The sequence below is a fragment of the Dipodomys merriami genome, unplaced genomic scaffold (assembly GCF_024711535.1).
Source record: "Dipodomys merriami isolate MVZ:Mamm:240054 unplaced genomic scaffold, mDipMer1.0.p SCAF_5, whole genome shotgun sequence".
NCBI lineage: Eukaryota > Metazoa > Chordata > Mammalia > Rodentia > Heteromyidae > Dipodomys > Dipodomys merriami.
In genome coordinates, this window is record NW_027206068.1 from 75,540,795 (window position 1) to 75,568,088 (window position 27,294).

Genomic DNA, 27,294 nt, shown 5'->3' on the forward strand with positions numbered 1-27,294 from the left:
CACCCAGCTTGCCCAGATACTAAGAGAGAGCTCTACTACTGAGCTACAAGCCCTACTCTGGCTCTTTTGGTGATGGGAGGGGCCGGGCCTGTCTGAGGACGTGCAACAGCACCACAGCTACCCATCTTAGGCTCATGGGGGCCAGGAGGGGACGGGCCACTTTCATGGTCTAGCGTCAAGCTAGTCTCTTGGTGGAATGTGTTGTGCTAAATCAGTACACAATGGCGGCTTCCTGACTGACTGACTGGGTGGCACAGACTTGGCGTGCAGGGGCGTTCCCCTGGCTGGGTAGATGGCAATGCGTTTACTGTGGCCACGTGAGCGTCACCAGGCAGTGTCAGCCTCTGGGAGAAGGGACGGGAGGGCCAGCAGGCAGCTCTGTGTGCTGCACTCGCTACAACCCCGCTCCACCTGGCCCCGTGGGGAGCTGCGGAGCCTACCGGATCTGGTCCCCTCGCCTGGGAACACCCAAGTAAGTCCCACCCTAAGGATGTTAGGTTCCACTTCCCGGATTCTACCTGCCACCAAACAGCCACTTCCTGTGGCTGCAGCTTTATTGCAAAGGTGTGAGTCCCTCCTTCCTTTAATGTCATTCTTTCATGGGGCCTGAGATCTCAAGAGCGTAGGTATGGCCGTGAAGCCTGAGACTCAAGGGCACTGGACCTTACCAAAGAAACACCTCTCTCCACAAGTCAGGTGCACAGTGCCCGCCTCAGGCTGATCTGCAAGCCAGCTCCTGAGCTGTGTGTGCACATGTGCACGCACGTGTGCATTGGGGCTTGAACTCAAACGAGTCTGGGCACTGTCCCTGAGCTGCTTTTGCTCAAGACTAGCACCACTTGAGTCACAATTTCACTTCTACATTTTCAGTAGTTTTTATTGGAGACAAAGAGTTATGGACTTTGCTGCTTGGGCTGGCTTGAACCATGATCCTCAGATGTCATCCTCCCGAGCTAGGATTACAGTGTGAGCTTTAAATGTCAGCTGCCGTCTGTCACCTCTTTGCGCTCGAGGTCACCAGAGCCTGGCCTGCAGGAGCACGGCATCCCTTCAGGTGAGCCCCCCTCCCCCCACCCAGTGCGTGCGTCTGGTGTGCTGTGTGTCTCCTCCACGCTTGTCCCACAGTGGCCCTCAGCGCAAAGCCAGGGAACGTGCGTGCCCTCCTCGTCACACCTCCGTGCAGAGGCCCTGGGACTCAGCAGGCAGAGACCCCACTGCCCCCGGGATGGCCACAGAACCCCATGCTTAGCCGTCACCTCCACAAGGAAGCCAGGCTCAGTTGCCAAACAAGCCACACTCGACGCTTGGAAGGAAGTGTATTTGATGAGGGGCGGGAGGGGGAGGCCGGCTTCCGGGGCTTCCGTGCCGAGGCTCCACAGCCCCGGGCTCCAAGAGTGGAGTCTTCAGGCCGGGGCACCTGGGCTGGGCGGCTGCAGGCCGGGGGAGCGACAGGGCCTTGGCTGCCGTGGGGGAAGACGGGCCTCGCTGTGGGCAAGGGCCAGGTCTGCAGGGCCTGACCTTCCCTGGGCTCAGGCGGGCTGCAGAGGCGCGGAGGCCGCACAGGCCACCTTGTTGCTGAAGAGCCGGGACAGGCTGCGCGTGGCTGCAGGCCTGCGTGCAGGGGGTGGAGGGCCCAGGAGCCCGCGCACGTCCCACAGGCGCAGAGCCCCGTCGTGCGACGCTGTGTACAGCACCTGGCCGTGCACCTGTGGGTGGGCAGGGTGGGTGTCAGCCGGGCAGGGCCCTCTCCAGGTGGAGGGGCTGCACTCCCCCGGGGCACGGGGGTGGGGCGGGCTACCTGGAGACAGTTGATGACCAGCGCGTGGCCCCGGAACACCCTCTGCAGGACTCCAGACTGGGCATCGAAGGCCCGGGCGCAGGCGTCCCCGCTGCCCGTGAACACTGCAGACACAAGCCGCACGCTGGGCCCGCCCGGCTGTCTCCCTCCTCCCCTCCCCAGGGCGCTGCGGGAACACACTGCAAAGCCGTGTCCTGAGGCGAGAGATGTGTTTTGGTTTTGTTTGGGCCAGTACTGGGGCTTGAACTCAGGGCCTGGGTGCCGTCTCTTAGTTATTTTGCTCAAGGCTGGTGGTCTCCCACATGAACCATACTCTAACTTTTTTGCTAGATAACTAGAGAGAGTGTCACAGAAGCCAGACACTGGTGACTCACGCCTGTAATTCTACCTACTCAGCAGGCTGAGAGCTGAGGATCATGGGTCAAAGCCAGCCCTAACAGGAAAGACAGTCTGTGAAACTCTTATCTCCAATTAACTACTGAAAAAGCCAGAAGTAGACCTGTGGCTCAAGTATCAAAAGTGCTAGCTTTGAATAAAAAAAGCTGGACAGTACTCAGGCCCTGAGTTCAACACCGGGAATGGCACCAACAAAGACTTTTCTGTCCTGGCTGGCTTTGAACCAGGATCCTCAGATCTCAGCCCCCGAGTAGCTATAACAGGAGCGAGCCACCAGCAGCGGGTAGCATCCAGCATCTTGTCTGCCTTTTTTGTTGTTGTTGGTGGTGGTGGTGGTTGTGAGGTTTGAACGCGGCTTGGGCATTGTCCCCGAGCTCTTCAGCTCAAGGCGGGCGCTCTACCACTTGAGCCACAGCACCACTTCCAGTTTTCTAGTGGTTCATTGGAGATAAGAGTCTCACGGACTTTCCTGCCTGGGCTGGCTTTGAACCGCTATCCTCAGATCTCAGCCTCCTTAGTAGCTAGGATTACAGGCGTGAGCCACCAGGGCCCGACTTTGCCCCTTCTATACAGAATAATCCCAGCTCATTGCTAAAATAAGGTTCCAGACATCTAGTCTGCACTGGGCACAGCAGCCTCAGGGAAGGTCTGCAGGTGGCCTTAAAGGGGCTGGTTATCTAACAGAAGCAATCCTTTGTTCTTCCCTCCCTGCTCTTCCTGCCTGGCTAAAATGTGGCGTGCCACGTGACGGCTGGTGTTCCCGCAGCTATCAGAAACCGTGAGGTTCCATGAGGCAGAAGAGGGCTAAGGAAGGAGCACTGGAAGGAATTGGGGTCTGTGGGGTCCTCGCTTCCAGGCTTGACAGCCTCTTAAAGTCATCTGCCTGACAAGGAAATTCACCACGACCTCATTCTTAAATTACTATTATTTGGATTTTCCCTTCTAGTCCAACCTAAAGTCAAAGCAGGCCAAATCCCATGAGCCTGAGGTCTGGCTGGCTCCTGTGTGAACCTTCTTTGCCAAAAGCAAGACCACCTTTACCATAACAAAAAACTTAAACTTTAAAAGAAAGAATCCAATGTATATTCCTCCAAAATTAAGAGTGAGAGAAGGGCTGGGTAGGGGACAGATGGGTGGGAATGTTGAAAAGGGTGACAAATATATTCCTCAACCGTTAAGTGTCCTCTGTACAACTACTTAAAGAAAAAAAAAAACAAGATTAACAGCTCCCGGGAGAGCCTGGGACCTGTGTTCAGAGCAGCCACGGTTCAGTGAAGGAAAACCACACAGGCAGGAAAAAGGCAGGGCAAACCTAGGGAGAGGACGGGGTGGGGCCTAGTGCCCTACTCACAGGTGCCTGCGTGGTACTTGACGGCGCTCACGCTGTGCCCGTGTGCCGGGAAGGTGCGCACCGGCTCCCCCGTGTCAGCCAGCCAGCACTTGACGGTCCGGTCGGCACTACCCGAGTACAGGAGCTGGTCCGTGAGCTGGAGGAGGAAGGGGGAGGGCTGGCCCACGAGGCACCAAGTCTCTGCGGTCCCGGCTGCCCCGATCTCCCTATGATGGGAGGGGAGTATGGGCCTCAGGGCTGACAGGCTTGGATGAGTGTAGAAGGCCCTGGAGCAGGCCCCCAGGGAGAGCCCACTTCACACCGAGGGCCGGGTCTCCACCTTCAAAGGTGGTGGTTTCTTGTCCTCTCGGTCGCGGGGATTGAACCCAGGACCCTGAACTTGCCAGACAAGTGCTTTGCCTCTGAGCCACATCCCAAGCCCTGCTTCCTTCCTTTAAAGTGCTCACACCCACATGTGGTCTCAAGCGTGGCTTCAGCCATGTGTCTGTTTCCCGTTACATCTGAAATGGTCCACGTCTGAGGGGCTTGGGAGTTTGTGCCGGTACCGAGGCTTGAACTTGGAGCATGGCACTCCTGCCTAACTTTTTCTTTCAAGGCTGCCACCCGACCACCTGAGCGACGCCTCCACTTCCAGCTTTTTGGTGCTTCACTGGAATGAGTCTTACAGGCTTTTCTGTCCAGGCTGACTTCAAACTGAAATCTCCAGCTTCCAGCCTCCTGTGCCCAGTCCTAGCTGAAGTTTTTCTTTGTTTTTGTTTTTGGGTCCGGTTATGGGGCCTGAACTCTGGGCCTAGGCGCTGTCCCTCAGTTCTTCAGCTCAAGGCTAGCACTCTACCACTTGAGTCACAGCGCCACTTCCGGCTTTTTTTTCTTTTTGCTTATGTGGTGCTGAGGAATCGAACCCAGGGCTTTGAGCATGCAAGGCAAGTGCTCTACCACTGAGCCACCTTCCCAGCCCCCTAGCTGAAGTTTTTAAACCACACACCTAAAACCATGAAGGAAGCTGGCTGCTGGGGCTCCCGCCTGTCCTCCTAGCTACTCAGGAGGCTGAGATCTGAGGGTCACCGTTCAAAGCCAGCCAGGGCAGGAAAGTTGTGAGATTCTTTAGTGTTTTAAGACAAGATCTTTCTGTGCTGTAGCCCAGGCTGGCCCAAAATGCAGCCATGTTCCCGCCTCTGCCTTCCTCATGCTGGAATTATGTTTTACGCCACGGCACTCAGCACTCGGCACTCAGCACTCGGCCCCAAAAGGACTCATTAAACCCACCTGGCCTGCCCTGGCCTCTGCAGGACCTGCCCTAATCCACTCATTTTTACAACTTCATCCTTTTCATTCACTTAGTGTCCATTTTTCCGGAAGGTTCCCATTGCTGGGATCTGAATGTGTCCCCCAAAGGTCACTGGTGCTGCAGTGGCTCACGTCTGTAATCCCAGCAACTCAGGAGGCTGAGATCTGAGGATCACAGTTAAAAGCCAGCCCAGGCAGGAAAGTCTTTGAACTCTTATCTCCAATGAACCACCAGAAAACCAGAAGTGGCGCTGTGGCTGAAGTGGTAGAGGGCTAGCCCTGAGCTGCTGAGGGACAGCGTCCAGGCTCAGAAAAGCCCTAGGATCAGAAAACAAATGAAGCAAAGATGGCAAACATAGGCCCCAAGGAAGTCCAGGACGGGCGCACAGGGAGGGGCTTGGGTGGTGACAGCGGCCCTCCATTGGTGCCTGGGCCCCTGGGGCTCCTCCCTCGGGCCCAGCTTCCCAGGGCGGTGGCCGGCGGGCCCTTCTCACCTCCAGACAGATGACGGAGCCCTGGTGCTCCCGGAACACCCGCAGCTGCTGGCCGCTCAGGATGTCCCAGGCGCGGACGGTGGCGTCGGTGCTGCCCGTGAAGGCCGTGTGGCCCGGCGCGTCCAGCACGAGGCACAGCACGGCCCCGGTGTGGCCCCGCAGGGTCTGGTGGCAGCAGCCACTAGCCACTTGCCACACCTTGGCCGTGCCGTCTGTGCTGCCAGTCACCAGCAGCCCCCCCGCCACGGGGGCCTCCACGCGGGGCGAGGCCGCCGCGTCCCGGCGGGCAGCGTAGGCCAGGGTCAGCACACAGTTATGGTGGCCCCGGAACTCCCGGGTCACCTGCCCCTGCTCCACCGTCCAGGCACGGGCCGTGCGGTCATACGAGCTGCTGAACAGCTGGTTATCCGCGACCAGGATCCTGCGGGCAAAGGGCGGGGTGCTCACAGGGTGCGGACCCACAGGGGGTCCTGGGGGCTAGCCTTGGCACTGGAACAGCCCGTTGGTCTGCAGTCGCCACCCACAACGTTCAAGGCCCAGGCCAGAGCGCCTGCCTCCAACGACCCCCTCCTCAATCCGGGCGAGCCGTCCGCTGGCCTGGCTCCCACCACCAGTGCAGACTAAGCCTCCACACTCGACCCACACGTTGGGCCCACTCAGAGACAGACCCTCTACCTGGGCATGGGAGGACAGGGCCCTGGGCACTGTGGCTCACGCCTAGAATCCTGACTACTCAGGAGGCTGAGACCTGAGGATCCAGCCTGGGCAGGAACGTCCGAGGGCCTCATCACCAACGAACCACCAGAACACCAGGCTTGGTGCTGTGGTTCAAATGGCAGAGCACTAGCCTAGAGTGGGCCCACCATCTTGGAGTGCTAGGCTGGGGGAGCCCAGCCCCAAAGCCTCTCAGTGGCCACTGGCCGGTCCTGTGTCTGCCTGCCCCAGCCCGGGGCCCACCCAGGCCGCTGTGACTGAGAGCCCTGCGTGACCATCACAGGTGGCAAAAGGTATCAAATTGGTCTGACCAGCAACGGAACTGGCATCACTTGGCACAAGCCCAGGTTCAAAAGGAAAACAAGCCAGCAAGCCCCTGAGAAAGAAGTAAGTGCACTCAACGGCCATGAGGAAAGGAGTTTTCATTTATTGGTGGTAGTTGATGTTTTATCTTTTTCCAGTCCTGGGACTTGAACTCAGGGCCTTGTGGCTTTTACCATTCAAGGATGGTGCTTTTACCACTTGAGCCACACCTCCACTCCTGGCTTTTCATTGGTTAGTTGAAGATAATCCCATGGACCTTTCTATCTAGGCTGGCTCCCAACCGGTATCCTCAGATGTGAGCCTCGTAGAGAGCTGGGATTATAGGAGAGCCACAGTGCCTGGCTCTGGAAAGGAGCTTGAAAAATGCCTCTTCCCGGCAGTCCCCTTTCTCCTCCCAGCCCTGGGCCTGCCCTTGTACCAACTGTGCCTTCAACTTGAGCGTCCTCATCCTGAGGCAGCGCAGCTCCCCCCGCACCCAGGATGCCCAGGCCCACTGAGTCCAAGCACCCACCTCCTCGCCTGCTCCTCTCCCAGCTCCCTGTGGCCAGGCAGTCGGCTCCAGTTCTGAAGTCAGGGTCCCCGGCTAAGCGCCCTCAAGCTCCACGCGGGGCTAACCTGTCCCCCATGGAAGTGTGCCCCCTGGACGGGCTAACCTGTTCACAATGGAGGTGTGGCCACGGTACACCTGCACGCAGCGCCCGCTGGCCACGTCCCACCGGCGGATGGTGCAGTCTGCGCTGCACGTGAAGGCAGATGCCTCCTCCAGCTGGCAGAAGGTCACGTAGCTCTCGTGTCCTGCTGGGGACAGCAGGGAAGCCAGCTCCATTAGGGAAGACCGGGACACAGGAGACAAGGAAGGAAAGGATTGGACAGTCTGGAAGTGCTGGGCTCCTTTTCATTTTCTTTCTCTTTTTTGGAGCTTGTTTTTCTCCTGGCTAGTGCTCTGCTTGAGCCACGGCTCCGTGTCGTTTTTTTTTCGGTGGCTGATTGGCGGTGATGACAGGTGTGCATGCACCCCTCACCCCTGGCTTAATCACACTATGTGGAGAGGCCGGTGGAGGTTTGTGATCTTATTTTAGCATTGTTTCCCTGGCTGGTGTCAGATAAAGAGGTTTTAGAATCTCCTGGGTATCCAGCTAATTGTTTTTTTGGGCCGGGAGGGGGTCAGGGTTTAGTTACTCAGAAAAACTCAACTTCCTGGGTTCTAAGAAACAGAATTTTAAGCTGCAAAGTTTCCCCCTTTTGGAGACTACAGCAGCACCAGGGAGCTTGGAGAACAATGCAGGGCCGGAGCAAACACTTGAGACCGACCAGGGGCTGGGTTTCCCTTAAAATATATCAGCCAAAAAAAAAAAAGAGGGAAAAATGTGTTTGTCAAAACACAGCCCAGATTTTGCCAAGTCCAAAAGTGTTAATAAAACATTCTAACGAGCGGTCCTGAGACCAGAGCTGCGCCTTTCTCCCCATTGCCACCGGTGGGGGGAAAAGGGGGGCACAGAATCCTCAGGAAAGCCTCTTCAGGGTCCCCAGGGGCTGGGGACCCCAGCAGGACAGGCGAAGTGTGTCAGGGCAGCCGAGCCCGGGCTCGTACGAGCAGCACCTGGCATCAGCAAGACGTGGTGCCAAGGCGAGCAGAGCCAGGCTGCAGTGACCCACAAATCAGCAAGGCTGCCCAAGACCTGGGGGAGCCACTTGTAGGTGGCGGGGGGGGGGGGGGTAATGGGGTGGAAGGGAGCCCGTGGCTCACGCCTGTCATCCTAGCTACTCAGGAGGCTGAGATCTGAGGATTGCAGTTCCAAGTCAGCCCAGGCAGAAAAGTCAGCGAGACTCTCATCTCCGCTTCACCACCAAAAGCAAAACAAAAAACAGAAATGAAGCCGTGGCTCCAGCTGTACAGCGCTAGCCTTGAGCCAAAAAACCAGGGACAGCGAGCGCCCAAGGCCCTGAATTCAAGGCCCCGGCCTGGCCCAAGCCAAACTACACACACAGACTGGAAGAAAAGTAATAGTGAAGTCAGCTGAGCCCCAGCCCAGACCCTCAGGTTTTCCCATGTAAAAAAGCAAACAAGAAACCCCTCAAATTTCTGACCCAGAGCTGGGCCGCGCAGCTCTGCCTGGCTGGGGGAGCTCCTGCTGTGGGATGGCTGGAGGCCAAGGGAGATCGCAGGGTCAGACAGAGAGGGGCTGAGGGCGAGAACCACAATGCGGGGCGCCCTGTGACCCAGATTCACACAGCCACAGACAGGCCCGGGCCAGCCCCGAGGGCAGCAGGGGCCCTGCCCCACCACCTCCCCCACCAAGACCCACCGGGACTCCAGCTGTTGGAATTGTGCGGAACAAGCCAAGAATGCCAAACTGAAATGGATTTTTAAAGGGATGAAGAATGCAGATAAGATGTGGTTATTATTTTCAAAAGCAAATCCACAGCCCGGGGGTTTCCTCCTCCTGGGGTACCCGGCTCGCCAGGTCTGAGGCCCAGCCGCTCCGCCTGTCCACGACAAATCACCCAGGGCTGGGAGCGCCTGAGGCCCCATCGGGACGAGCCCTGAAGGTGGCGTGAGACTCGGCTTCCTTTGCCTCCCGCAGTCCCAGAGCTCAACGGCCCCTCCACAGCCACCTGGGGACAGCTGACACCACAGACACACCTGGCCCGCAAGGCCCGGGGACACCGGCCAGCACCTGTGCACCTCTCCCCGGCACAGCCTGGAGGCTGTGGTCCCCGCAGCGGGCTCTGTGTCCCCAAGGAGAAACAGGGACAGCCTTACTTGTGCACTGGTTCTCTCTCCCCCTACCTCTCTCTTGTCAGACGTGGGGCTTGAACTCTAGGCCTGGGCGCTGTCCCTCACTCAGCTCTTCAGCTCAAGGCAAGTGCTCTACCACTTGAGCCACGGCGCCACTTCTGGTTTTCTGGTTCATCAAAGAGTCTTTCGGACTTTCCTGCCCAGGCTGGCTTTGAACCAAGAAGATCTCAGCCTCCTGAATGGCTGGCATTATAGGGGTGAGGCACTGGCCCTCAGACTAGTTCTCTCCTATAGAAACAAATACTCTTGCCGGGCACTGGTGGCTCACGCCTGTATCCTAGCTACTCAGGAGGCTGAAATCTGAGGATAGCCATTCAAACCCAGCCAGGTAGGAAAGTCCGTGAGACTTTTTTTTTTCTTTGGGGGGTGGGGTCCGCTCGTGGGGCCTGGGCGCTGTCCCTCAGCTTTTCAGCTCAAGGCTAGAGCTCTACCACTTGAGCCACAATGCCACTTCTGGCTTTTTTCTTTTTGCTTATGTGGTGCTGAGGAATCAAACCCAGGGCCTCATGCATGCAAGGCAAGCGCTCTACCGCTGAGCCACCTTCCCAGCCCTCCGTGAGACTCATCTCCAATAAACCACTAGAAAGCCGGAAGTGGCGCTGTGGCTCAAGTGATAGAGCACTGGCCTTGAGCTGGAGAGCGAAGGGACAGCGCTCAAACCCAGAGTTCAAGCCCCATAACCAACCAAAAAAAGAACAGCTACTCTGCTGACACTTGGCAGTGCCTTTCCTAGACTATTTCCTTACTTCTTCATGCAGTGCTGGGATTTGAACTGGAGAACCTGAGCCTGCAAGGCATGTGCTGTGCCAGCTGAGCCATGCCTTAGACTGTTCGCCTTCTTCCTTGGCTGCTGTGTGTCAGGTTTTTGGTGGTCCCAGTGCTACTGGGGTGGGAGGCACGGAGCCACGGCAGCCACGCTGTGGCCCTCAGCTGCCCCTGCGGTGTCCTATTGGAAGTGGGGGGGCAGGGGAGGTGCTGGTGTGTCCTCACGCTCCCCAGCAGGCCTCCGTGGAAGCGGGGCTGCACTCGGCGCCTGCCCACTGGATTTCTGCTGGGGGAGTGGGGCACAAGTCTGTCACTGGTGCCTAGTTCTTCCAGAATCATCTCCCACATGGCCCTGACCCTTCCCACGACCCCCCTCCATGCCTCCTCCCCGGCACCCACAGCGTGTCCTCCAACCCAAAGTGCTTTGCGATTCGCCGAAGAATGACTCACGTCCACCACAAGCTCCTGAACTTACACAAAGGTGATTCACGTGAGAGCTTTCCACGCGAGCCCTGCGCCCTTCACAAACAGATCCAGCCACGTGCTGGGCTAACCCATGAAAACCAAGAGAGCCAGAAAGCCAGCCTTGAGGGAAAGCTCCAGGTGAGAGCACAAGGCCCTAAGTTCAAGCCCTGGTACTTGCACACGCACAATCACACACACATACACGCGCGCGCACACACACACACCTCTATCTCATCTCGCCTCCTGTTGTGCACCTCCAGAGTGGGCCCAAAGCCCGCACCCTCACCCGCTCCTTCGCCCCGCTGAGAGGAGCGCACAGGCCTCGGGAAGGGAGCTCGGCGGGAGGGTCCCCGGCCTGGGGGGGTCGGTCCCTGCCGGGCTGGGGGGGGGATGGGGGGAGGGCGGGACGGGGGGGAGGGCGGGTCCCCGGCCTGGGGGGGGTCGGTCCCTGCCCGGCTGGGGCGGGGGGGGGGGGGGAGAGCGGGTCCCCGGCCTGGGGGGGGTCGGTCCCTGCCGGGCTGGGGGGGGATGGGGGGAGGGCGGGACGGGGGGAGGGCGGGTCCCCGGCCTGGGGGGGGGTCGGTCCCTGCCCGGCTGGGGCGGGGGGGGGGGGGGGAGCGGGTCCCCAGCCTGGGGGGGGTCGGTCCCTGCCCGGCTGGGGCGGGGGGAGGGCGGGTCCCCGGCCTGGGGGGGGTCGGTCCCTGCCCGGCTGGGGCGGGGGGGGGGGAGGGCGGGTCCCCGGCCTGGGGGGGGTCGGTCCCTGCCCGGCTGGGGCGGGGGGGGGGGGAAGAGCGGGTCCCCGGCCTGGGGGGGTCGGTCCCTGCCGGGCTGGGGCGGGAGGGGGGGGGAGGGCGGGTCCCCGGCCTGCGGGGGTCGGTCCCTGCCGTCGGCCCGCGCCTACCTTGCAGCAGAGCGCAGCACCGGCCGTCGGCCGTGCTCCAGAGCCGCGCCGTGCCGTCCTCGCTGCCCGTCAGCAGGCGCTGGCCGTCGGGGCTCAGGCTCAGCCAGTTGATGCCCCCGCGGTGGTCGGCGCAGACCCGCAGGGCCGACCCGCCGCCCCCCATGCTGCCCGCCCGGCCCCGCTAGGGATCGGCGGCCATCGCGGGCGTCCGAGCCGGGCCGACCCCGCCGCCGGAGCCGGGAGCGCGGAGACCAGGGCGCGGGCGGAGGGACCGAGGTCTCGGGGCGGCGGGGAGCCCCGGGGACGAGCGGGGAGCCCCGGGGATGGCGGAGAGCCCCGGGGACGAGCGGAGAGCCCCGGAGACGGGCGGGGAGCCCCGGGGACGAGCGGGGAGCCCCGGGGACAAGCAGGGAGCCCCGGGGACGAGCGGAGAACCCCGGGGATGGCGGGGAGCCCCGGGGACGAGCGGGGAGCCCCGGGGACAAGCGGGGAGCCCCGGAGACGAGCGGGGAGCCCCGGGGTCGGGCGGGGAGCCCCGGGGATGGCGGGGAGCCCCGGGGTCGGGCGGGGAGCCCCGGGGATGGCGGGGAGCCCCGGGATGGCGGGGAGCCCCGGGGACGGGAGACGAACCCCGGGGCCCAGCGCCTCGCGCGCCCTCCGTGTCCGGTCGCGCGCTGGGGCGCGGAACAATGCGGCCCGGGCCGCCCTGCCCCAGCCCCTCCGCCTCCCTCCGCCCCCAGGGGCCGGCCCTCACCCCCCACCCCCGGGCCTGACGGGAGGGCGGCCAGGTAACCCCGAGCCCGCCGCGCCGGGGAGCCACGAGCCCTCCCGGGGGCAGGGAGGGGACGGGGAAGCCCAGCCGCGTGCGCACCCCCCGCCCCCCGCCGCGGTCCCCCTCCTCAACCTTCCCGCCCCGCCCACAACGCCCCTCCCGACGCGGTCCCCCTCCTGCCCCGTCCCCTAGCCGGGGTCCCCGCCCCGCAGCCCCCGCCGCGGCCCGCTGCTCCCCCTTAGAGCAGTCCCCGCGCCGACCCCGCTGGGGCGGAAGGCGCCCCCGCGCGGACCCCCAGGTCCAAGAGGCAGCGGGGCTGCGGTCCCGACGGGCTGGGAAGAGGCCGCGGGCGCCCCCTCCCCAACCCTCCCCCCGCAGCCCGCCCCCCGCAGCCGGCCCCCAACCCCACCCGCCCCGCAGCCCGCCCCCCCCTGCCCCGCAGCCAGCCCCCAACCCCCCCCCCCGCCCCGCAGCTGTGGCGCTGTGGCTCAGGGGGTAGAGCGCTCGCCTTGAGCTGAAGAGCGCAGGGACAGCGCCCAAGCCCCACCACCGACCAAAAACAAGAAGCTGGAACCCAGAATCTGTCTACCTGGACCCTGGGACGGGAGGTGTCAGAGGGGCCTGGCCGTGCCCGCACCTGGCCGGCCGTGATCACCGCCTGGAGGGCAGGTTCCTCCGCCCCGCGCCCTCCCCGGCGTGGAGGGTGAAGGCTTTCCTTTCCCTTCTCTGTGGTGTTCTAGGCCTTCAGCTCGGTCTGGTATTCTACCACTTGAACCATGCCTCCAGACCTGTTTTTTTTTGCTGCAGATGGGCTTTTCTCCTGAGCTGGTGGGATTTCAGCCTCCAGAGTAGCTAGGATTACAGGTATAAGCCACTGGACATCCAGCCTTCTGTTGTTTGTCAAGAAAATGGAAGCCTTCACTGAGAGTCATTGTGGGGGTGTGGGGGGGGGGGGTCCCCGCAGGAATTCTAGAAGGAAATAGGCAGCTCAGAAGGCTGTGCAGAAGCAGAGGGCATGAACCCCGGCGTGTCTGTTTCAGGGAGACAGGGCTGTGTGTTCAGGGAGAAAGGGCTGTGTGTTCAGGGAGAAAGGGCTGCCCGGGCTGGACAAAGGCGGGTGCTGAGAAAGGGAATGGAAAGAGAGCTGCAGGTTTGGTTTGGCTGGCTCCAGGATCTCCCTACCTAGCTCATGCTGGCTTCGAACTCATGATCCTCAAGCCTCTGCCTCCCAAGTTCTGAGATGACAAGTGTGCACCACCATGTCTAGCAACAACTGAAGAGCTTTTGAAGAGGCTTGGTTAGGTTTAACGATTGCTAAGGAGGGCAGCAGACCGACAGAGACCCCTGAGGAGCAAGAAAAGGAGGGAGTCTGGAGTGGGAGAGAGGTCTTAAATGCGCAGAAAAGACACTTTCTCCTGTGCTGAGCACAGAGCACGGTCCGCGCCACCTCATGGAGACACCCTGCCTCAGTTACCAAAATCTGGGGCCGCCATGGGTGGTACAAGCCCTGGCCAGCAAGCTCCCCCTTCCGTGCACGGCGCCTCCTACTCTACACTTGAAACAAATAGAAACGCAAAGTGTAAAAGCTGTATAAAGAGACCATGGGAGTGCTGGAGAGCTTTCGGTTACCATGACAGAACACCCGAGGTCCATGTTCAAAGGAAAAAGATGGAAGGCGAGGAAGGAGGCTCAGTGGTAGAGCGCTGGCCTCACACGCATGAGCCCTGGGTTCCATTCCTCAGCACCACATGCACAGAAAAGGCCAGAAGTGGCGCTGTGGTTCAGAGTGCCAGCCTAGAGCAAGAAGCAGCTCAGGGACAGCGCCTGGGCCTTGAGTTCAAGCCCCAGGACTGGCCAAAAGGAAAAAAAAAGTATTTGGACCCAGTGTTTGGGAGATTTCTGGCCGTGATCATTTTACCAGGTTGCTGCGGGCCTGGGTGGAGATGGAAGGACAGAGCTGAAGTCATCCCTGTCCTCAGGAGCCAGGCCCCACCCCTTAAACAGCTCCCACCTCCCAGCACAACCACCCCCTTGGACCCTGGGACCGGGCCTTTCATTTGGGAGGGGTTAGAGTTCATATTCCATGCTCTGTAAACTTCATTAAACCTGATAGATCTCTTGACCAGCAAAGCTCAGGGACCTGTGTTCAAATCCCAGCACCACCAAACCAAACACAAAAGCAACTCTCCTTCCTCTTTTCTTTTTTTTTTTGGGGGGGGGGGCCCGGTCGTGGGCCCTGAACTCGGCCTGGGCGCTGTCCCTCAGCTCTTCAGCTCAAGGCTAACGCTCTACCCCTTGAGCCACAGCGCCACTTTCTGCTTTTTTCATTTTGCTTATGTGGTGCTGAAGAATCGGACCCAGGGCCTCAGGCATGCAAGGCAAGCCTCTACCACTGAGCCACCTTCCCAGCCCAGTCCTGAGACTCTTATCTCCAGTTAACTACAAAACAAAGCCGAAGCGGTGCTGTGGTTCATGTGGTAGAGTGTTAGCCTTGTGCAGAAAAAGCTCAGGGACAGTGCCCAGACTTCAGGAACTAGGACTGGCAAAAAGAAAGGAAGGAGGAAGTAAAGGAGGAAGAGGAGGAAGAGGAAGAAGAAGAGGAAAAGGAGGAAGAAGTTGTTATGTTGGACTCTAGGTCCAGTCCCCAGACACCCTGCCAAAACACACCCCATATGTAGAAACATAGAAGATATCAAGAGTCCTGAAGTGAACTTCTAGAGAAGAAAATAACATCTGAACTGAAACAGTACTGGACAGAGCTAGCAGCAGATTAGACACGACAGAAGAAAATATTAGCAGCCTCGAAGACGGCCATGCGAAATGAAAAACAGAAAAGAATGCAAAACTCCAGGAGGGCATGGGGTCGGGTGAGCTCCACCAGCCTCAGCCGGAAGAAGAGCAAGGGGCGGGAAAGGGTTGCAAGAAACAAGGCTTGAAATGTTGCCAGACTGATGGCGATGGTAAACCACCGATTTAAGAAATTCCCGGAACCTCAGACACGAGAGACAAGAAACACACAAACAACCGAAGCTGCGTCCAGAGGCACAGACAGCCTGCTACCTCACTGAAAGCCCGAATGTCTATTACTGTGCCATGAAGAACAGGGCAAGGCCCGGGCCTCGCTGGGGAATAGAAGCGGCAGTCTGCACTGAAATGATAGATTCTCCACAAATCAAAGAAGTAGGCAGACCTCTCAGTTCACTTCATGAAACGAGTATTCCCTCAACACCAGAATAAATATGTACAAGAGAATGCCATACAAGTCTAGGTGCTAGTGGATCCCACCTATAACCTTAGCTACACAGGATCCTATAGCCAACCTTAGCTACTCAGAATCCTGTAACCAACCTTAGCTCCTCAGGATCCTATAGCCAACCTTAGCTACTCAGGAGGCAGTGATTTAGAGGATCGGGGTTCCAGACTGGCCCCGGAAAAAAAATGATCAATTCTCCATTTCAACGGAAAAAGCAGGGTGCAGTGGTACGTGCTTCTCATCCCAGGGAGGAGGAGGGGGGATAATTAGGAGGATTAAGGTCCAGGCTGGCTTGTGCAAAAAAAGAGAGAGACCCCTTCTCAAAAATCACCAGATGAGCTGGGCGCCGGTGGCTCACGCCTGTAATCCTAGCTACTCAGGAGGCTGAGATCTGAGGATTGTGGTTCAAAGCCAGCCCGGGCAGGAAAGTCTGTGAGACTCATCTCCAATAAACCACTAGAAAACCGGAAGTGGTGCTGCGGCTCAAACAGTAGAGTGCTCGCCTTGAGCTGAAGAGCACAAGGATAGCACCCAGGCCCAGAGTTTAAGTCCCACAACCGACCAAAAACAAAAAATCACCAGATGGGCTGGGAATGTGGCTTACTAGTAGAGTGCTTGCCTAGTATGCATGAAGCCCTGGGTTCAATTCCTCAGTATCACATAAACAGAAAAAGCCAGAAGTGGTGTTATGGCTTAAGTGGTAGAGTGCTAACCTTGAGCACAGAGCGGCACAGGGACAGTGCCCAGGTCCTGAGTTCAAGCCTCAGCACTGGCAAAAATAATTAACAGGGCTGGGAAGGTGGCTCAGTGGTAGAGTGCTTGCCTCAAATGCATGAGGTCTTGGGTTCGATTCCTTAGCACCATATAAGCAGAAAAAAAAAAGCCAGAAGTGGTGCTGTGGCTCAAATGGTAGGGCACTAGCCTTGAGCTGAAGAGCTGAGGGACAGTGCGCAGGCCCAGAGTTCAGGCCCCATGACCGACAAAAAAATTTTAACAAAATAAAATAATAACCGGAACGAAAAGGATGGAGGTGGGGTTCAAATGGTAGAGCATCTGCCTAGTAAGCACGAAGCTGAGTTCAAAGCCCAGTATCATAAAAAAGAGAAAGAAAATCACACACCAGTGTTTGTCATGAAAATGTTAACTAAAATATTCAACAATGTATGAAAACAATAACATAGCGAGTGAGGCTTATCATGGGAATTCAAGGTTGTTTTAGCTTTTTAAAAAAGTCACTTAATGCATGCTACAAAGATAGATATACAAATAAAAGGAAAAGTGGCGCTGTAGCTCAAGTGGTAGAGCGCTCACCTTAAGCTGAAGAGCCTGAGGGACAGCGCCCAGGCCCAGAGTTCAAGCCCCACGACCGACAAAAAACAAAAACAAAAACAAAAATAAAAAACAAATCAAAGGAATAGAATTGAGAGTCCAACTGGTAACGGGTGGCTCACGCCTGTAATTGGAGCTACTCAGGAGGCTGAGGTCTGAGGATCACGGTCTGAAGCCAGCCCCGGCTGAGCAGTCCCCAGGAGACTCTTATCTCCAACTCACATCCAATTAACCACCAGAAAACCAGAATTGGTGTCAAGGCTCAAGTGGTAGAGTGGTAGCCTTGAGCAAAACAGCTCAGGGACAGCGCTGAGGCCCTGAGTTCAAGCCCCAGGGCCAACAACAACAAAGAATTGAGAGCCCAGAAATAAACTGCACACCTATGTCATCTCATTTTCACTTTTTGTTGTTGTTGTTGGTCATGGGGCATCAATTCTGGGCCTGGGCGCTGTCCCTCAGCTCTTCAGCTCAAGGTGAGTGCTCTACCACTGAGCCACCTTCCCAGCCCGTCATCCTCATTTTCAATGAGGATACAGAAACCTTTCACTGGGGGAAAGGAAATCTTTACCAAAAAAAGGTACTAGGAGCCAGTAATCTTAGCTACTTGGGGAGCTTGGGGAGGCTGATTAGGAGGATCACAGTTTAAGGCCACCCTGAACAGCAGAAGGCTTTTTTTTTTTTTTTTGGTAGGTCATTGGGCTTGAACTCTGCGCCTGGGTGCTGTCCCTGAGCTTCTTTTTGCTTAAGGCTAGCACTCTACCACTTGAGCCACAGCGCCATTTCTAGTTTTTTTGGTGGTTAATTGAATATAAGCATCTCACAAGACTTTTCTGCCTGGGCTGGCTGTGAACTGCGATCCTCAGATCTCAGCCTCCTGAGTAGCTAGGATTAAAGGCGTGAGCCGCCAGCGCCTGGCTAGCAGAAAGCTTTTGAGACCCTTTCTCAACAAAGCTGGACATAGTGACTGTGCCTATCATCCTAACTGCCAGGAAGCCTAACATAGGTGGATCCTACAAAGAACCAGGCAGGGAGCTGGACTATCTCACAACTAACCAGCAAAACTCAGGGATGGAGACATGGTTCAGTGGAAAGGTTGCCTGCCTAGGAAGAGCAAGGACTAGAGCTCAAACCACCAAAAAAAAGAAAGAATGACAGCGGAGAGCCACATACAAAAGAATAAATGTGTGTTTTTATGACACACAAAAATTAATAAATCAACGAGGGCTCTAGATAAGAATTAACTCAGAAGTAACACTGGAGAAGAGAACATAGTTTAATTTGGATTAGCCAGTGATTTCCAGCTATCTCCTAAAGCATATACAAACACTAAACAATACAAACACTGATCTTCATCAAGATGAGCATCTTTGTGCTGCAAAGGGCACTGTAAAGAAAGTGGAAATTTCAAGTCAGACACCAGCAGCTCATGCCTGTAATCCTAGCCACCCAGGGCTTTGAGGATTGTAGTTCAACCTCAACTCAGGCAGGAAAGTCTATGAGACTCTTACCTCCAAGTAACCTCCAAAACCCAGGGATTGGAGGTGTGGCTCAAGTGGTAGAGTGCCAGCCTCGAGCAAAAAAAGCCAAGTGAGAATGCAAGGACTGAGTTCGAGTTCCAGTGCCGACACCGCAAAAGAGGCGAAAACCCACAGACTGGAAAACACTTGCAAATCACATGCCTGATAGAGGTTTAGTAACCAAAATATAATTTTTTTGGGGGGTCCAGTCATGGGCCTGAACTCTGGGCGCTGTCCCTCAGCTCTTCAGCTCAAGGCTAGCACTCTACCACTTGAGCCATAGTGCCACTTCCGGCTTTTTTTTTTTTTTGCTTATGTGGTGCTGAGGAATGGAACCCAGGGCCTCAGGCATGCAAGGCAAGCGCTCCACCACTGAGCCACCTTCCCAGCCCCTCCAAAATATAATTTCATAGCTCTCATAACTCAAGCATAGAATGACAAATAACCTAATTTAAAAACTGGCAACGGAGTTGAATAGACATTTCTCCAAACAAGAGACGGGAACAGCTGGCGAGCAGGGCGCTGCTGGTGGCGGAGCGTTGTGCGCCACACGGCCTTCCCAAGGCGCAGCTGCCCGCGAGGATTCTCGCTGGCAGAAGCAGAGATCAACTGGAACCTGCATGCGCCTCCCAGGCGGGCATGCAGCGGTCTGAGCACATGGCAAAGCAAGCTGGCCATGTCTTGGCACCCCCCCCAGCCCTGTTCACCCCTTCCTCTCTGTCCATGAGAAGTGTAGGTGTGCACCTGTGCAGCACTTACCTGTGGATTTGCACACCAGTTTGACTGCTGACAGCCACACGCTGACCACCACCAGACATGTCTCGGCAGGTGATTGGGCGAAGGCACACGTCACATGGATGGAGGGGATGCACATGCGCAGCCATGCAGAGCCTCGCGGCCACGCTATGGCCCTGGAGCACTGCGAGGAGTGGCAGAATGACACAACATGTCATCGGTACTGAAAGGAAGTGGATCTGTGGCTTCCCAGGGAGGAGCCAGGGCTGGGAGGACAAAGAAGCGAGAGGACCTGGGGGCCACTGGACATCCTGGTCCTGGCGATGGTGTCACAGGCACACACATGCCAAACTGTATCCAGATCCCGCCCCAGGAAAGGAGCTCAGGCCCACGGGGCACGGGGCACAGCCCACCTCCTCCTGGGGGCAGAAGGGGGGGGTGTTCTTATGTATGACAGGGAAATTTCTTGGTTAGAAGCGAGTGTACATGTGAGAGTGTGCAGAGTGTACATGGTGAGTGTGTGCACACACTTATGAGAGTGTATTTAGTTAATTCAGTAGCCAGGCACTGGTGGCTTAGGCCTGTAATCCCAGCTACTCAGGAGGCTGAGATCTGAGGAGCAGTTTGAATCCAGCCCAAGGAGAGTCTATAAGACTCTTATCTCCAATTAACCACCAAAAACTGCAACTGGTGGGGCTGGATCCATGCCCAGGCTGTGCTTTCAAGCCCCAGGGCCTGCACAAAAAGTAAATAAACAAATGCTTCTGAGTCTTTCACTTTCATCCCATTGGCCAGATGGCGGAGGAGGAGGAGGAGGAGGAGGAGGAGGAGGAGGGGGAGGAGGGGGAGGGGGAGGAGGGGGAGGAGGAGGAGGGGGGGGAGGAGGAGGGGGGGAGGGGGAGGAGGAGGGGGAGGGGGAGGAGGAGGGGGAGGAGGGGGGAGGGGGAGGAGGAGGAGGAGGAGGAGGAGGGGGAGGAGGAGGGTGCAGAAAGGGTTTTCATGAAAGAATGAAGGATGAGGGGAGCGAGTTGGACCCCATCTCCTCCAATCTCTGTTAAACAGGGCAGGGTTGTGTTTTTCACGCTGGAGAGCTGTGATCCACAGGGCTTGAGAACTGTTTAGCTGGCCTTTGACCAACATGGCTCTAAAGTAAATAAAGTAAAAAACTATCATTGTTCAACTCAATAGTGAAGGTAAAGTCTCTTGGTGATGACTTGTGCCCATTTTACAGACTGTGGCCACACCTGAGTCTTAGTGGGAAAGACCTGGAAGCCCCTGGAAGCCTGGGGCACCTAGAATCATTCATAGTATCAATTTGGACAAAACCAATGTCTACTTATTATAAGAGAAAAATATCACTCACCCCATCCTACATACAAACAGTTCCCCACAGTGGAGGCACAGTACTTGCTCAGTACATCCATTGCTGCTATTGCTATTGATAACTTATTGATAACTAATGATTCCAGACCCCATTATGGGCTTACCCCAAATTAGCTAAATGTTCACATGTAAACAAGTGATGTCAGAACCCTCTCTCTGGGAGCTGGGAAGGTGGCTCAGTGGTAGAGCGCTTGCCTTGCATGCATGAGGCCCTGGGTTCGATTCCTCAGTACCATGTAAGCAGAAAAATCCGGAAGTGGTGCTGTGGCTCAAGTGGTAGAGCGCTCACCTTGAACTGAAGAGTTGAGGGACAGCGCCCAGGCCCAGAGTTCAGGCCCCAAAACCAACCAACAAAACAAAAACAAAACAAAAAAACAAAAAAAAAACCCTCTCTCCCACCAAATCTTCACTTTGGCATTATGCTATCCACCTACTGGTGTGGGAAGCAATCAGCTAGAGGTCCTGGAGAGCGTGTTCCCGTGTCTGTAGGAGGATGTGGCTCGTGAATCACCAGCCAGGGTTCAGGGGACCTACAGAGAAATCTCTCTCTGGCTGAAGTCCCAGGAATTTCTGTGCATCTTCTTTTATGGTTTGGACTCTGTGAATGATGGCGCTGATCCCGTTTCCCTGCTTGTGTTGGAGCAATCCAGACCCCCTCTCTGGTAAAGAACACAGGACTCGTGGCATGTGCTCAGCCTGGCTGTGGCTCACTTTTTTCTACTCCCACCGAAGGTGGTGTCTCCCTTCCCTGGCCTTGGGGAGACCAGTCCCCAGGGTTATGAGGCTGCTCTGCGCTCTGCTGGAGGGGCTTCGCCTACCCGCTGAAGAGGCCCAGGGCTGTGAAGGCTCCTTTGTGTTCTGCTCCTCCGAGCGGCCAGGCGGCCCTGCAGGGCTCAGGTGTTCAGCTCTGGTTCAGGCCCTCCAGGGCCCAGGGCAGGGCTGGACACACGTGTGGCAGACATGCTGTGATGGTCCTGGGCCTGGCCTCAGGCGCCACTGCTCTGTTGGAAAGCGGGCCCAAGGGACAGCCCCCTGTCCAGGGCCAACTGAGGAAGGAAAAGGGAACTGTGCGGGCCACAGTGGTGACACAACACGTGGCAGATAGATTACACGTGGGCCATCTGGTTGCTTCTTCTTCCCAGAGTGCCTTGGGCTCCTGCTTCTTCCCATAATGCCCTGGGATCCCACCCAACCAATGAAAAGAGCCGGGGCGGGGCCTGGGCCTGAGTCAGGGCGAAGCCCGGGGAGGCCAGGTGTGAGGACCCGCCCTGGGAACACCCCAAGAGGACCCCTGGGGCTCAGCTCGGGGGGGGGGGGGGGGGGGGGGGGGGGGGGGCTTCGTGTCTGTCTACTTGAAGCATTTTCCTGCCTTCTAATCATCCCATCCGTACTCCCAGACACAAGGGTCTGTTCCAGGTGGGGGGCTCTTCCAGCCCTGAGTGCTGGGGCTGACTTCTACACAGCTCACAAGGGCCAACGCCATGCCACCCCTGCCCCAGACCTCTCCCACCGCTGCACCACCCCTGGGCGTGCACACATGGGGACGGACAGGCCAGAAGTGGGGTCGCTAGAGCAGGGTTAGCGTTACTGGGGCAGGATGGCTAGGGTAAGGAGACAGGGAAGTTCCCCAAAACGAAGCCGGGTTCAGGAGCTGAACCGGGAAAGCAGGCTGGAAAATGCCATCACAATGACAAGAAGGGAGTCAACTGCTCAGAACGGAGCAGGCCGGCCCTCTTCCCATCACCCTCCCTCCTCTTTTAGATGTTAAATGAGATATACGATTCTGAAGGTGTAATTAGGTCCAGGAATTTTTTTTAAATGCCTGTTTTTTTTTTTTTTGTAAATCTCAACTGAGAAGAATTATTTAAAAGGATCCTAAAACCAAACAGTCCCTTTGATTCAAGGCCAGCCCAGACTGTTTGTCTCCAGACTTGCGTTGATAGCATCAAAACGGATCATTGGGAAGTTGCTAGGCAGCCATACACACAGGTGACTCAGGGGAGCTGGAAACCCTGGCCCAGCCAGGGGACACAAATGCCCCAGATGGAAACTGGCCACTCAGCCTCTGCCGCACAGCTGGCGGCCCTCCCTGCCTTCTCCCTCCCTTGTCTTCCGATGCTAGATGAAGCTCTGCTGGCTGCTACTTGTGTGCATTACTCAGAAATTTCTTTCCTTGTTATTCTAACTTCCTGGAGAGTCATTGGTGAGCTTGGGAAATAGCTGAGAGTTCCTCTTCTCTTTTTCTCCCTCCCTCCGTCCCTCCTTCCCTCCCTCCTCCCTCCATTCCTTCCTTCCTTCTTTCCATGCTGATATCGGGGCTTGAACTCAGGGCCTTGTGCTCTTTCTGTTCAATGCTGGCACTCTACCACAGGATCCATACTTCCACTCTAGATTTTGGCTAGTTAAGCGGAGATAAAGAGTCTCATGGATTTTCCCACCCAGGCTGGCTGTGACCCACAATCCTCAGATCTCAGCCTCCTGAAAAGTTAGGATTACAGGCATGAGCCATGGTGCCCATTGAGTTCTTCTTTCTACAAGGAAATCTCCCCTTTCCCACGTATCTTCCTGATGACATAGCGACATCTGGGCCTGCTGTGAAGACCCTGAGCAGGGGCAAACCACACACACACACACACACACACACACACACACACACACACTCCCTAGGGAGGAGCGCACACCTGCAGGCTGGTTCTGGGGTGACACCACCCCACCACGCGGAGAGTCACAGGGACAGGCTGCAGCTGGCCCCGAGGATTGTTTTCCAGCACAGGCTGCACTGGCCTCGCTGCGGGCAGCTGCAAAGCCAAGCGCCTGTTTACAGAAGCTCCTCCCACAGGGCACAGGCCGCCTCAGTCACCGGGAGAGTCACTCCCGTGTCTCTGGGGACCGCAGCCTCTTTGGGAGGTGGGTTGGGACCAGGCACTCAGCTCCCCCCGCCCTGCAGTGGCCTTGCCGGGTCTCCTGGGAGCTTCCCCTCCGGCCCCTGCCCCCCTAGACTCAGCAGACAGCACAGATCAGTAACAAGGGGACAGGCGGCATAGAACAGAGCAAACCTGGGCGGTACCTCGCCCCAGGGACCTGCCTACAGCCCCGCGCCCCTCAGCAAGAGCTGCTAAACATGCCAGTACCGGGCAACAGCCACAGAGCCAGGAACCCCCTCCCCCCAGCCCGGCACTGAGGTTCAGGGTGCAGATCTCCACAGCTGGGCCTGGGGCCATGGTTCCCACTGATCCACAACTCATTCTTCAAATGAGACTCCGGAGCTCGCTCGGGTGCTGACTGGTTTTATTTAGTGACACTGCCGTGCAATCTGGTGCTTTGTACACAGTCAGGTGAACACAAGACAAAAACACAATGACCGCAAACTGTGTTTTCCATCCCTGGGCGACAGGGCAGGGAGGGGGGGCGGGGGTTGCTCAGGACCAGGGACACGAGGAGAGGCTCTAAAAGGCCCCAGCTTTCCAGACCACAGCGTGGAGACGGAACTATGTGAAGCATTTGGGCTCCGAGCCACTCTGACCCCCTGGACAGACTTCAGATAAACTACAGGCCTGCCCACAAGCTGCGGTGGGAATTTTGTTTTCCTTCTTTCCAACGGAAAAGCAGATTTGCTGACAGATTAGGATGAGGGGGCCGGGTGACAGGGAGGTCACCGTGGAGCACAAAGCCTTGGGAGAAGCCCTAAATCACTGCTAATGAGGTGCTGCTGCCAGAAAAGCAAGCTGGGCAGAAGCCTCTGGAATGGACAGAGCTTGTGGGCGGGGCTCTCCAATTCCCTTGGGGGTAGTGTTACATACATACATACATACATACACACACACACACACACACACACACACACACACACACACACACACACACACACACACACACACACCAGGGGACCCTGAGGACACTGAGGCTTTTACAAGAATATATGATTGCCACGTAGGAAAACAGAACAAACATTGTTTTGTGTGTGTCTAAAGTAAAGGAAGGGCTGGGAAGGTGGCTCCGTGGTAGAGTGCTTGCTGAGCACGCATGAAGTTTGATTCCTCAGTACCACATACACAGAAAAAGCCAGATGTGGAGCTGTGGTTCAAGTGGTAGAGTGCTAGTCTTGAGCAAAAGAAGCTCAGGGACAGTGCCCAGATCCTGAGTTCAAGCCGCAGGACTGGAAAAAAATAAAGGGATACTACCAGGCACTATAGTTCACCCCTGTAATCCTGTCTACTCAGGAGGCTAAGGTTTGGACATAAATGTGAGGCTCATTTCCAATTAACCTGCAAAAAAGTGAAAGCAGAATTATTCAAATGGTATAGCACCAGCCTTGAATGGAAAAAGTCAAGCTTGAGGTCCTGAGTTCAAGCTCCAGTACTGGCACAAAATAAGAGAAGAGAAGAGAAGAGAAAGAAGGAAGGAAGGAAGGAAGGAAGGAAGGAAGGAAGGAAGGAAGGAAGGAAAGAAAGAAAGAAAGAAAGAAAGAAAGAAAGAGAAAGAAAGAAAGAAAGAAAGAAAAAGACCCTCCTCCCTTTCCCATCGGATCTGAATGCTGGGCTTGGTCGTAAAGGAGGGAAGGTGCTAGTGAAGCTCGCTCATAGACTGCATTGCAGTCTGGCATAGCACGTGAGCTTGTTCCAAACAGGATTGAATAAAAGAATAAAAAATAAATAAATAAAAAAGGGGAGGAGGATTGGGTGGGGGGGTAGGGGGGGATAGGAAGGGATGGGAAGGGGAAACAAAGGAGGAGGCTACAATGCTTGATAAGAAATGTACTCATCTTTTACATGTTGAAGATTTGCTCGTAAAGCTATTTGTCTACTGTCAAAAAAAAAAAAGAAATGTACTCATTATCTTGCCCATGTAATTGTAACCCCTCTGTACAGTATTTTCATAATAAAAAAAGAAAGAGAGAAAGAAAGAAAGAAAGAAAGAAAGAAAGAAAGAAAGAAAGAAAGAAAGAAAGAAAGAAAGAAAGAAAGAGAGAAGGGGAGGGAGAGAGAGAACGGGAGGAAGGAAAGGGAAGGAAGAAGTACATTATCTGTGTGATAGAAATATTGCAGTGAGCTAGGTGCGGGCAGCTCACAGTAATCCTAGCTACTCAGGAAGCTGAGATCTGAGAATCACGATGCAGAAAAGTCTGTGAGACTCTTATCTCCAATGAACTATTCAGAAAAAGCCAGAAGTGGCTCTGTGGCTCAAGTGGTAGAGTGCTAGCCTTGAACCAAAGCAGCTCAGGGACAGAGTGCCCAGGCCCTGAGTTCAAATCCCAGGACCAGCAAAAATAAAAAAGGAATGTTGCAAAGAAGCCTCTTTGCACAACGAACGTGCTGCCAGCACAGAGCAGGCCCGAGGCTGGCGGAGGTTTCCGGTGGCTGTGTTCTCCCACTGTGCGTGTCAGCGATGGAAGGCGTGGGGCCAGCTGCCACGTCTGCCCGGCCTGGGTGTGAACCTGCTGTGTGCTCTTAGCACACACACTTAACCAGCCTGTGCCCAGCACACCTCCTGTGACCAGGGTGATGATGACGACTTCACAGCCTTGGAGTTACTATCAGCAAAATTACACGGGTTCTGTCGATTACAGAGCCTGCCGTAACGTCAGTGCTCCGGGAAATGGTGTTACGATCACGTGATCCTGTGTGAGCTCCAGACTGCCCAGGATGGCGCCAGCCTTAGGAGTAGGAGTGGTGGTGTGCTGCGCAGCTGTGGCAGACTAGGCTGGCGTGCAAGGGTCAGGCCCCGTCGGCAGACACACCCCTGTGCGCAGCCGGCTGGTTCATGCCCAGGCTGGTAGTGAAATGACAGGCTGAGGATGACTTTATTTATTTTTGTTGGTCATGGAGCTTGAACTCTGGGCCTGGGCGCTGTCCCTCAGCTCTAAGGCTCTACCTTGTGAGCCACAGCGCAACTTCTGGTTTTCTGGTGGTTAATTGGAGATAAGAGTCTCACAGACTTTCTTGTCCAGGCTGGCTTTGAACTGCCATCCTCAGATCCTAGCCTCCTGAGTAGCTAGGATTAAAGGAATGAGCCACCGTGTTCACTGAGGATGACTTTAAACAAACACCTTTGGTGGCATGCTGGAGTTAGGGATAGACTGGTCTAGGAATCTGAACTCAGGTAGGTGGTTGACTTTTTTTTTCCCTCAGTCCTGGGGCCTGAACTCCGGGCCTGGGCGCTGTCCTTCAGCTCTCCAGCTCAAGGCGAGCACTCTACCATTTGAGCCACAGTGCCACTTCTTTTTTCCGTTTATATGGTGCAGAGGAATTGAACCCAGGGCCTCATGCATGCAAGGCAAGCACTCTACCACTGAGCCACCTTCCCAGCCCTGTGGTTGACTTTTATTAGCTTTTGTCTTATTTTGGTTTTTGTTGGTCATGGGGCTTGAACTCAAGGCCTGGGCGCTGTCCCTGAGCTCTTTTGCTCAAAGCTAGTGCTCTGCCACTTTGAGCCACAGCTCCACTATTGGTTTTCTGGTGGTCAATTAGAGATAAGAATCTCATGGAGGGGCTGGGAAGGTGGCTCAGTGGTAGAGGGCTTGCCTTGCATGCATGAAAGCCCTGGGTTCGATTCCTCAGCACTGCATAAGCAGAAAAAGCCAGAAGTGGCACTGTGGCTCAAGTGGTAGAGCGCTCGCTTTGAGCTGAAGAGCTGAAGGACAGCGCCCGGGCCCAGAGTTCAAGCCCACAACCAACTAAAAAAAAAAAAATCTCATGGACTTTCCTGCCCAGACTGGCTTTGAACCGAGATCCTCAGCTGTCAGCCTCCTGAGTACTAGGATTATTAGTGTAAGTCACTGGCATCAGGCTTTTTTTAGTTTTTCTATAGTGTGTGTGTGTGCGTGTGTTTGTGTGTGTGTGCGCGCACGCCTGTGCATGCTCGCATGCGCATATGTCGGTGTCTATGTTGGAGGGTGTCCGGCTGGGATGTCCGCAGCTCACTTCCGGTCAGCGGCTTCTCTGTGGTTGCCAGGCGGGAAGGGCAGGTGCGGGACTCCACGAGCCCTCTGTGTGTCTGTGAGCCCAGCTACC

At 56.3% G+C, this 27,294-nt stretch overlaps 1 protein-coding gene, 1 long non-coding RNA gene and 1 other non-coding gene across 4 annotated transcripts; 1 reads left to right on the top strand and 2 right to left on the bottom strand.

The window, feature by feature from the left end:
* Window positions 1–1,441: 1,441 nt before the first annotated feature.
* On the bottom strand, window positions 1,442–11,971 carry Wdr86 (WD repeat domain 86). 2 transcript variants are annotated; one of them, XM_069997112.1, is made up of 6 exons: window positions 11,296–11,971; window positions 7,018–7,159; window positions 5,327–5,747; window positions 3,546–3,681; window positions 1,799–1,902; window positions 1,442–1,706 (listed from the first exon to the last, which is right to left on the bottom strand). In XM_069997112.1, the coding sequence occupies exons 1-6, from the start codon at window positions 11,456–11,458 to the stop codon at window positions 1,530–1,532; spliced, it is 1,143 nt and encodes a 380-aa protein (XP_069853213.1). In that variant the 5' UTR covers window positions 11,459–11,971; the 3' UTR covers window positions 1,442–1,529. The 2 variants fall into 2 exon arrangements, with proteins under 2 accessions (XP_069853213.1, XP_069853212.1); XM_069997111.1 differs by having other exon boundaries at window positions 7,018–7,162.
* Window positions 11,972–17,945: 5,974 nt separating this feature from the next.
* On the bottom strand, window positions 17,946–21,410 carry LOC138810185 (uncharacterized). Its single transcript, XR_011367048.1, has 3 exons — window positions 21,103–21,410; window positions 18,926–19,085; window positions 17,946–18,033 (listed from the first exon to the last, which is right to left on the bottom strand). It is a non-coding gene; the product is annotated as an uncharacterized lncRNA (long non-coding RNA).
* A 3,377-nt stretch (window positions 21,411–24,787) lies between these two features.
* LOC138810262 (small nucleolar RNA SNORA61) lies at window positions 24,788–24,913 on the top strand. Its single transcript, XR_011367069.1, has one exon. It is a non-coding gene; the product is annotated as a small nucleolar RNA SNORA61 (small nucleolar RNA).
* The last annotated feature ends 2,381 nt before the right edge of the window (window positions 24,914–27,294 follow it).